The sequence below is a fragment of the Octodon degus genome, unplaced genomic scaffold (assembly GCF_000260255.1).
Source record: "Octodon degus isolate 3935 unplaced genomic scaffold, OctDeg1.0 scaffold00162, whole genome shotgun sequence".
Classification (NCBI taxonomy): Eukaryota; Metazoa; Chordata; class Mammalia; order Rodentia; family Octodontidae; genus Octodon; species Octodon degus.
Genome location: NW_004524738.1, coordinates 1,601,969 through 1,611,493, shown reverse-complemented (window position 1 = coordinate 1,611,493; position 9,525 = coordinate 1,601,969). Strand labels below are relative to the sequence as shown.

Genomic DNA, 9,525 nt, shown 5'->3' with positions numbered 1-9,525 from the left:
CCGGGCCATTTGTGGGAAGGCCATTGTGCTCAGCACTGCCAGGATGAACAGGCTTGTTGGTCCTGCTCAGTGATAAAGGTGGTAAGAGTTGTAGGAATTTACTTGTACTGAGTTTCAGTGATTCTTTTTTAGGGAGAGACTTGGGCGTGTCTGAGATTCTAGCCTCTTTCTGCCCACAGCAACCATTCTGGGTCTCACCCTGGTAGTGAGAGTTGGGGTCAGTGGCCAGGTGGTAAGACGAGGCTCATATCCCCTCCTAGGGACCGAGCTATCATGAGACATGTATGAAGGGGCATGCTCCCATGTGTTGGGGTACCTGCTGAGCTCCCCATGCTGAGGTAATGACATCCATCAGGAAAGGGGTGACTTGGGAAGACTCAGACCCAGCTTGCTGCATTCTGTGTAATCGGCATGACACGTTATGGAAATATCAGTACATTTTTTTTTTCAGCATACATTTTTGCCACATCCCAGCAGCTGTCTGAGACAATTAAAGCAGTATGAACTTATGTATTCCTCCCTTGGAGGAGAGAGTTTTTATTAGTATCCCCTTTTTATGGCCAAGATAGACTGAGTTACAGAGAATGCACACTTAATAGCAGAACGGGGAAGTTTGGTTCACAGCCTCTGCATGTGCTCTGCCTAGGTGGCCTTGGGATCTGGGGGAAACCCAAGCAAAGCTGGCTGTGGGAGGAGGTCACACATGCATGCACCACAGCGCGCACACACACACACACACACACCCATACACCCATGTAGAGGACTTTTCCCACAAGTCTAGGACAGACCTGAGAAGCAGGAGTTGGAAGGAAAGGGAAACCCAAGGGCGAAGGTGGACCGGAGATTGCCGAGGGCAGGGCGGGCTCTTACCATAAAAAGCAGTTTGTTAAAGGAACCCTATCGAGGCTCACTTACAGACAGTTGATGCCCAGACTGGCTGAAGGAAGTGTTATTAGTTACTGCCTGTTTCTTAAGATCCAAATAAATGCACTGTGAGCATCTTGCATATGGAAGACTGGCAGCCGGGTGGGGAATACTGAATTTTACCATAAAAATTGGGTTCACAGAGGAAGGGCCAAGAGCTGTTCTTGGTCTCACAGGAAGTTTCTCAGCTTTTGTTTAGTTTCCCACACAGGGGTCGTAGGTGTGTCGAACAGGCCAATCCTGGGTCCTCTCAGCCCACCCTTGAGCACGCTTTAGGCTGCATGGTTTGAACATTCATTCATTGCTTTGCTCCCTGGGCCAGAGCCCTAGTTCTAATGAATACTTTTCCTCTGTTGGTATTTTAAATTTCTGAGTGGTTATTTCCCATTTTACTTGTGAATGAAATCCTTCTAAAATTCAGTATTCCCCACCCCGCTGCCAGTCTTCCAGCTGTAGCTCTGTCCAAGCAGTGCTGAACTGTGAGCTGAAGACTGAAGAGAAAAAAAAATGTGACTCCTGGTGGGAATCCTGGTTTTTGCCCTGGCATGGTCAGCCTCACACATTTCTTCCCCGGGAAAGGAACAGCCCGTCACGGGATGGTTCTCATCCTTGCCAAGGAGTCTGGAGGCAGCACTGCGCCCCGGCTGTGCTGCTGCAGGAGCCTCTCCCTGGGGCTTGCTCGGAGCAGACCCCAGTGCTTGGAGTGCCTGGTGGTGCTGGTCCGGTGAATGGGTTCACAGAGGAAGGGCCAAGAGCTGTTCTTGGTCTCACAGGAAGTTTCTCAGCTTTTGTTTAGTTTCCCACACAGGGTACTTCTCTAAAAGAGTTTTGGTTTTCAAAATTAAAAGGTCTTGGTGACATGTGCCTGTAAGTTCTCCTACTCGGGGAGATTGAACCCGGTCTCTGTGAACCAGGCCCCTATACTCGCCTACGCAGGCACTTAGTCTCTGAGCTGTCTGGCTGGCCCTTGGAAAAAAATTTTTTGTATGTATATTTTACACAAAAAACTAAATGAAGATTTTGTGATAGATTTTGGAGAATTACCATCTACTAAAAGGAAGGAAAGTGATGGAAAAAGAGGGCAATCTGTCATGATTTCTTTGATAATGAAGATTCCAGGTGGCTAGAACAGGAAGTGACCTGTTAATTTTGCTGCCAGATATTTATCCTAAAGAAAATTCTAGTAATGTTGTTATAGTCACGAAAAATTGGGAACAAACGTTAGATAATAATGGGGCACAACAAAAAGTGGAATGCTATTTAGCCATTAAAAAAGAATGCTATAAATGTTTACTAAAGCCACTTATAAAGGCATACTATTAAGGTAGATATTTTACATATATTCATAGAAAAAAAGTTACAACAATATTAACCACAGATTAAAAATTATGGGACACTTTTTTTTTTTAATTGTGTGTGTGTGTGCGAGCACTCAGCCCACCAGGGGGCGGGGCTGGCTGGCATGTGGTGCTGGGGGATTGAACCGCAGTCCCTGTGATTTGCTAAGCTTGTTCTAAGCAGGTGCTTTGGACCACTGAGCCATCTCACCAGCCCCGGTATTTCTTTACATAGATGGTTTTCCTTTCTCAGTGCTTCCGTGGGGCAGTGGTTGCAGTTTCAGCATCCACACCAGTCTCCAGTCTCATCCTCACGTTCCTGGCAGGGAAAAATGTGCTCGTAGTGCTTCAGCAATTATCTTCAAGTCTAAGTCGTCATCAGTGATTCTGTGGGCGTGTTCTAATCTATTATCTCAAATTTGGGGACTCAAGAGGACTTCTGCCCAACTTTACTGGTGCTCCGCACGCACTTAAAGCTCCACTTCCTGAGCAGTTTGGCCTTATAAATTTCACAGCGATTTTCTTTAGCAGTGGAGGAATTCACTTTCCAGGACAGAGTTCACCCCTTTATTGTAGGAATTTGTACTGTTATAATCTCTCAGCTTTCTGTTCTGCTCGCCTCAACATAGGGTACTTCCTTAAGAGTATCTTGGGTTCTACTGGTGTAGAAACTATGCCCTTATATGCTTCATTATAGAAAAGTCTGGTGTTAACATTGTAGAACCTGTCAAGGCAGAAATTCTTCGTTTCATTACCTCCTTGGGCCTGAGGCCAAATAATGGTTTGAATCACAAGCACCCCACCTTGAGCCCCTGACCTCCGGAAGAGGGGGCTGTGTGAAGGAAAGAGCCCAGGGCTGCAGGCCGGGGCTCCAGCCTCCAACCCTACCTTGCCGACACTGGTCAAGTTGCTCCATCTCTGGGCTTCAGCCTCCTCTGGTTGTGCAGGGAAAGGTTTAGACCACAGAATGCTGAGGCTGCCTTCAGCCCTCCCACCATGTAACCGTGTGGTGGACCCTGGATTTCAAGCTCTTGGGTAGTATAGTGGTTTGGGATTTTGCAAGAGGAACAATACAATACGGGACAGATTTTATAAGATTATAATGAATTACCTGAAGAATCATACACAAAGAGTGCAGGACATTGGTTCATACACTAGTGACCAAAGAAATCAGCTGAGGACTTGCATCTCACACAAATGTCCTGCATGAGTCCAGCTGAAAACCTAGAGCCTGTAACAGTGCCTCTCACAAGTCCCAACTGGAGGCCCATGTAGGCCCGCTTCACAGATCTGGACTGGGAAGGCCCAGTGATTAGTGGTGGAAGCTAGTAAGTCTGTACCAGTGTGATGAAGGATCTCTCTTAGGCTGAGGGATCTGAACTGGAGTCAGGAAGTAATGTTCAAAGTAAGAACCAGAGCTCCCCTGAAAAGTACCACAGCCAGCCTCAGCAACTATGAGGACCTGAGCTCTGATGAGGGAAGCTGAGTTCCCATCAGAAAAGCCACAGTGACAAGTTTCTTCAGGAGGCTGAGCAGTGTACCAGCTTTCCCAGCAGAGCCAGGAAGCAGTGCTCAAGGTGAGGACCAGAGCTCTCCCAAAGTGAACTGCAGCCATTCTCAGTGATAATGAGGTCCTGAGGTCTTCCACCGAGAACAACCAAGTTCATCAGGAAAGCCAGCATGACAAGGTCCTCCAGCAGAATAGCCCAAGAGAACGAAGAGGCTCCAACAGCTCCTCTGAACAGCATCCCTAACCACCTCCCACAGCTCTAGTTCTGCCTCAGGCTGCCAACAACAGTCCTCAGGAGGGCCTCCCACACCCAGCACCAGGCTAGTTCAGTTCAGCTGGGTGTAACAAGTTGACCACCAGTTGGCCGTCCACCACAGGTAGGGCAAGAAAAGCAGACATTTGATGGTGAGGGGAAACCAGTTACATTTATTGAAGGCCATGGACAGAAGTGGATGACAGGAACACTACAGTCTGTGCAGATAAATCAGGCTTGTTATTGGTTCCAAAAGGGGCTGCATGTACTTTGGTCTGGGCCATATATATAGAATAGGATGGCCCCTGAGCTCAAGTGAGTAGAAGGTGTGACTAGGGAGGGACGTCCTGGTGCCACTCACACTCAAGTGAGTGCAGGGATAGAGTCCAGCATATGAGAACCTCACTCTCCCCACTAGGTATGTACAAGGGTACTGTGACCCCCGTGAACTGCAGATGCTACATGTTTTTTTAATCAAATAACTGAAGAAAAAACTCTTTCCCACTCCGTCCCCAAAACAGTATTGAGAATGAATACATAGGAAGGAAGACTAGAAAGCCCCAAAGAAAAGCACTTGCTGTCAAGGAACGATCTCAGTATGAAGTCATGCAGCAGCTGTCACACAGGCGGGGCACCATGTTACACGATTTTCTCTGAAGGGATGGGCTTGCTTTCAGTTCTGACTTGGGGCCTGAAAGAGAGGCAAGGTGACAGTCAGTGTAGCAAGAGTCCTTCCAGTGCAGCATCCATCCATGGCCAGCCCCTTAACCCCTCAGCCTCGGAAGGGGCTGAGAACTTGTCCCTGGGGCGCCAGTGTGGGATGGGGCAGTGGCCTCAGCAGCCTTCAGAATACTTCATGTCCTCTTGTGTGATCTTCACAGCAGCCACAAGAGCAGCAACAGTGGAGTCCATACACGGTCACAAAACTAGAGGAGGCTGAGGCAGCGTCTGAGCCCTTAGCCTAGGTGTTCATAGTCTTTTTTAGGTCACCAGGGAGGTGACAATCTGGGGCCGACCTGCCTCTCAGCCCCAAGGATCACAAGGATAAGGGCAAGACCTTAGCTCTAGCCACCTGGCCTAAAATGACCTTTGACCACCCAAACAAATTGGAGTTAAATTAACCCAGGACACTCTTAAAGGAGCTCATTTGTCAGGAATGTCATGTGCACATACCCTGTCCCTCAAAACTCTCTGAAGTCCATAGCCCTGGAGTCACTGTCTTCACTCAGCTGTGTGTATCCCACAAATGAGTTTAATCTGCATAGCTTTATATTTCAGGGCAGGCTTTATTCTTGTCAAAGTACACAGCTATGCTCTAAGCAATAAAAATAGTAAAAGGCTTTCTCAGCTTTCAGAGTCCTGCATCTCCACTGTTTAAAATAATAATTCTTAAAGATGCTGAGCCTGGGGGCCGGGGAGATGGCTCAGTGGAATAAGCGCTTCCCTGGCAAGTGCAAGGGGCTGAGTTCAATCCCAGGTTTGGGGGGGGGGGGGGGGAGGGGGGGGAGCCTGGATTCCTGGAGAGAAATATGAGTATCAAATGGAAGCTCATATATAAAACATTAAGTATTTAGTTGTTACCTCTAACACTGACTGAGCTTTGGAGATGGATGTCATAACTGGTCCTTGGAGGCAAGGTGGCTTTGGACAAACTATTAAATCATCTCTGGATTATATACAGCCCCTAATACAATATCAGTGCTGTGTAAAAGGCTGATACTACTCTATTGTTTAGGGAATAATGACAAAGGGGGAAATATCTGTTCTTTAAAAATGTATTTTTGGCCTGGGAGATAGCTCAGTAGATTAAGCACTTGCCTGGCAAGCACAAGGGCCTGAGTTCAATCCCCGGTTCCACAAAAAAAAAAAGTGTTTGCTATGCAAGGTTGGTTGAGTCGGGAGGAGGTAAAACTCAAGGAGCTGGGGGAGAGATGACCATAAGTGAGTTGTAGGGTTTGGGCAGATGGTAATCCCAGTGGAGTCCTGCCTCTGGGAAGCAGAGATCTGGGAGTGGGGACCATGACGGCTACCATAGGTGGCTGCTGTGGGAATAAGCGACATCACAGTGCCGGGCTCCATCATGGCTGAGATGTCTCAGGAAGAGCAGAGCCTGAGGGCCTGTCTTACTGAAGGATTTGGTTTTGTCTTGTCTTTCTTTTTTCTTTCTTTCTTCCTCTTTTGTTATAAATTATTTCCTTTTTAAAAAGAGAATAATAAATATATTCAAAACGATACAGAATTTCACTAAACAAGATAGGAATTTAACAACGGTTATAGTGCATATTGTGTTCAAATTAATCATTCAGATTACCAAATATAAACATGTAAATTGGTAAAAAAAATTATAAAGAAGAAAAAAACTTAAGCATTAACTGTTCCTTTTAATGTTTAATCTTTCTGAACCTTTCAGAATGCCTGGGCTGAACTGAATGAGAAAGTCACTTGAGGTGCTGAGAGAACTAATTACTCCTCCTCCCATCCTTGGCAACGATTCAAGGCTTGGTGTTGACATAGAGGAACTAGGACCAGAGGCCTTTGCTCCAAAAAAGAGACCATGGAAGGGAAACCGGGGTTTCTCAAGAAAGCGGAGGAATCTGGATGGAAGTACTCCCCAAAAAAGAGGGCCACAGTTATTTGAGGAGATAGAACCCAAGGAAGCCCTCTGGTGGCTTTCTGGTGCCAAGCTGAGTGGAGATTCAGAGAGGTCTTGCCCATGCGCTCTCCTCTGTCAAGACTCAGCCAAGGGGCCGGGGAGATGGCTCAGTAGAATAAGCGCTTGCCTGGCAAGGGCTTGAGTTCAATCCCTGGTTGGGGGGGGGGAACCACGCAAAAAACAAACAAAAATAACAGCAACAACAACAAAACACAACCATATCCCTGGCCCTCAGCTTGTTCTGTTCAGGGCTTAGCTTACTTCCTGCTCCCAAGACCTCAGCCCCCGCTGCCCGCCACTCTCTAGGAGAGGTTCCCAGTCCCCGCTTGTGGGAAGCCAGGACCAGGTGACCAAGCCCAGGGATAAGAGACTCACCTGGGACATTTGCAAACGCGACGTTTGCTCCCTGGATAAGAAGAAAGGGGAAAAGTGAGTGTCAGTGGTCTCGCGACGCAGTTCCCCCTCTTTTCCTACTTCCTCTCCTCAAACATCAATTATTAAAACCCTGCAAACGTTGCACCACAAATGTAAACGGGTGAGAACCGCATTGTTCACCCAGCAGATGTCGGTGATCATGGCGATTCTGCAGACTTGCGCGGGCACTGTCACCTGTAGGAATCTGAAGACAGCTGAAGGGTCGTGGGCAGGGGCAGGGCAAATCCGTGGACCAGTCGCAGTTCCAGGGCACAAAAAGGAGACCATAGGAGGGAAATGGCTTCCCGGGCACAGGTCCCAGACTTACACCCCCACACACCCTCGCTGCTTTCTGCAACGAGTGGTTCTCCGGCTGCTAAGCTTCGCAGCTGTAACACGTGCTCCTGCAGCTTGGGAAAAAGACGCCGTTTCCAAAACTCCCCAGGGGGTGGAGAGGGGCGGGAAGGCTTTCCTGCCTCAGATCTCCAGGGAAAACCCGCTGCGCCTAGTCCTGCTGTGTAGCTCCGGAATCCCCAAAACGTGAGCCCTGTCTCCTCTCACCGGCCGCCCCGGGAGCGGGAGCAAAGGGTGGGTGTGGGACAGCCCCCTCCCCCACCGTGGTTCCCCAGAACTTACTGCAGTGGAAAACGATAGTGATGACCAGGGACAGAAGAAAGACCACGCATGTGCCGGCCAGGGGTGCCCAGATGTGAGTATCACAGTCCAGATCCAGCCAGCTCACGCCTGCCCACAACACGGAAACTTCGACTTTTAGCTTGCCATCCCAAGCACCACGCCCTGCCCCGGACTCTGTTTCCCCCACATCTGGATTGCCCTCTGGGATCAGGGCTACCCGCTCAGTGAGTGTCATCTGTGGCCCTCCTTACCTGAGCGGCCCTTGGAGGGCACACAAGTCTCGGGGCGCGCTGACGGGGGCAGCGTGCTGAGCGCCGGCGTGGGGGGAGGCGGAGGGGGAGGCGTGGTGGGAGCGGCTGCGGGAGCAATGGGGTGCGTGGGCGGGGGCTGGCAAGGATCGCGGACTCCTCGGCGGGTCTCGCCCAGCGCCCCCGGGACACTCCTTTACCCAAGGGCAGGGATAGCGCCGACCCTGTCGTCCAGGACAAAGCCGCTGCCTTCTGCTCAGCCCTCCATCCCCCCAGCAACTACCTAGGAGCCCGGACACTGGGGTACTACCCAGATGGTACTGGGGCACAAGCAATTTCAGTAGTTTGCCCAGCGCTACACAAGCACCTCAGCTTAGGTCACTGGGGACAAAAAGCCTTCTCGCATCCCTCTTCAGCCGCACTGTGGCCTTGGTTTCCCGTCTGTGTAGTGGGAATAGTATCTAAGTAGCCCCCAGGGGGTGAAGAGGCATGAAAGCCCGTTCAGAGCTTGCCTGCAACCCCAGCACTCGGGAGGCCGAGGCAGGAGGGCACCGTGAGTCCCAGGCCAGCCTGAGCTACATAGCAAACTCCTGCCTCAAAAAACAAAGACATAGAATAAAGTGAAAGACCGTTCAGGGGTGAGCCCCCTGCATCCGAACCTGGCAGGAAGACAGGAATGAAAGGGCTGAAGTAGAGCATCATGTTGGCGGATACCGAGCAGAAATAATAGCCTTCGTCCTGCTGCTGGAAGCCAGTCAGGGTGAGGGTGTAGGTGTTGCCGCTCTTCGAGCTGCTCAACCGCGTCTGCCCCTGGGCAAACTTTGTCCGGGATATCATCTGGTACAGGAGAAACGTGGGGCTCCTGGAGACTTGGCGGGGCTGGAAGAGCCATGAGCAGCTCGAAGGTGCGTTGGGCAGCAGCACTTCGCAGCGCAGGGTCACCTTGTCCCCGACTCGCGCGACCAGCTGGGAGGGCGACATTCGGAACTGGTTCCCTTGGGCCTCAGCGGCATCTGCAGGGTGTTCGGGAAGCAGCAAGGCTGAGCACAGAGCAGCGGCCTCCCCCACCGCCTGCCCCAGCCCTGCCCCGGGCCCCGACTCACCCAGCAGCAGGGCCACCTGCAGCAGCAGCAGCAGCAGCAGCCAGGCGCTCCCCCGCGGGGCCATCGCGCTCCTCGCCCAGGGGCACGCGGAGTGGGGAAGTCGCGCGCTCTGGCGGGCCTGCTGCAAGGCAACGTCGAATTTGGAGGATGTGATGTCACCCAAAGCCCCCGCGGTGGAGAGTTGCCCTCTGAGCGGTTGTCACCTTCCAGCCCAGAGAGGGGGCTGGGAGCTGTGAAAGAAGCCTGGGGGAGCAACTGTGGGCACTGAAAACTGAACTTGGGGGCCAGGAAAAGCGCCTAGAAATGACCCTGAAGACCGGGTGAAGAGACAGAAAGCTTTCAAGAAACCAGAGAGGCATGAGAGGAGAGGAGCCTCTGTGGTTCCTTCGTTCCTTCATCTTGGGGTTTCTGCTCTCAAGTAGGGCGCTGAGCCTGGACATGGAAGAG

General features: G+C 50.8%; 1 protein-coding gene across 1 annotated transcript; it reads right to left on the bottom strand.

Moving 5' to 3' along the window:
• Window positions 1–4,186: 4,186 nt before the first annotated feature.
• On the bottom strand, window positions 4,187–9,271 carry Cd8a (CD8a molecule). The gene is made up of 6 exons (XM_004642787.2): window positions 9,079–9,271; window positions 8,635–8,988; window positions 7,979–8,083; window positions 7,728–7,835; window positions 7,053–7,083; window positions 4,187–4,715 (listed from the first exon to the last, which is right to left on the bottom strand). Exons 1-6 carry the CDS (start codon window positions 9,140–9,142, stop codon window positions 4,664–4,666), a joined length of 714 nt encoding a protein of 237 aa, XP_004642844.1. The 5' UTR covers window positions 9,143–9,271; the 3' UTR covers window positions 4,187–4,663.
• Window positions 9,272–9,525: the final 254 nt, after the last annotated feature.

Coding starts and splice junctions, on each gene's coding strand:
- Cd8a (XM_004642787.2), bottom strand. CDS start 9,142: ATGGCCCCGCGGGGGAGCGCCTGGCTGCTGCTGCTGCTGCTGCTGCAG. Junction 8,989..9,078: donor GCAGGTGGCCCTGCTGCTGG/GTGAGTCGGGGC, acceptor AACACCCTGCAG/ATGCCGCTGAGGCCCAAGGG. Junction 7,084..7,727: donor CACTATCGTTTTCCACTGCA/GTAAGTTCTGGG, acceptor CTTCTTATCCAG/GGAGCAAACGTCGCGTTTGC.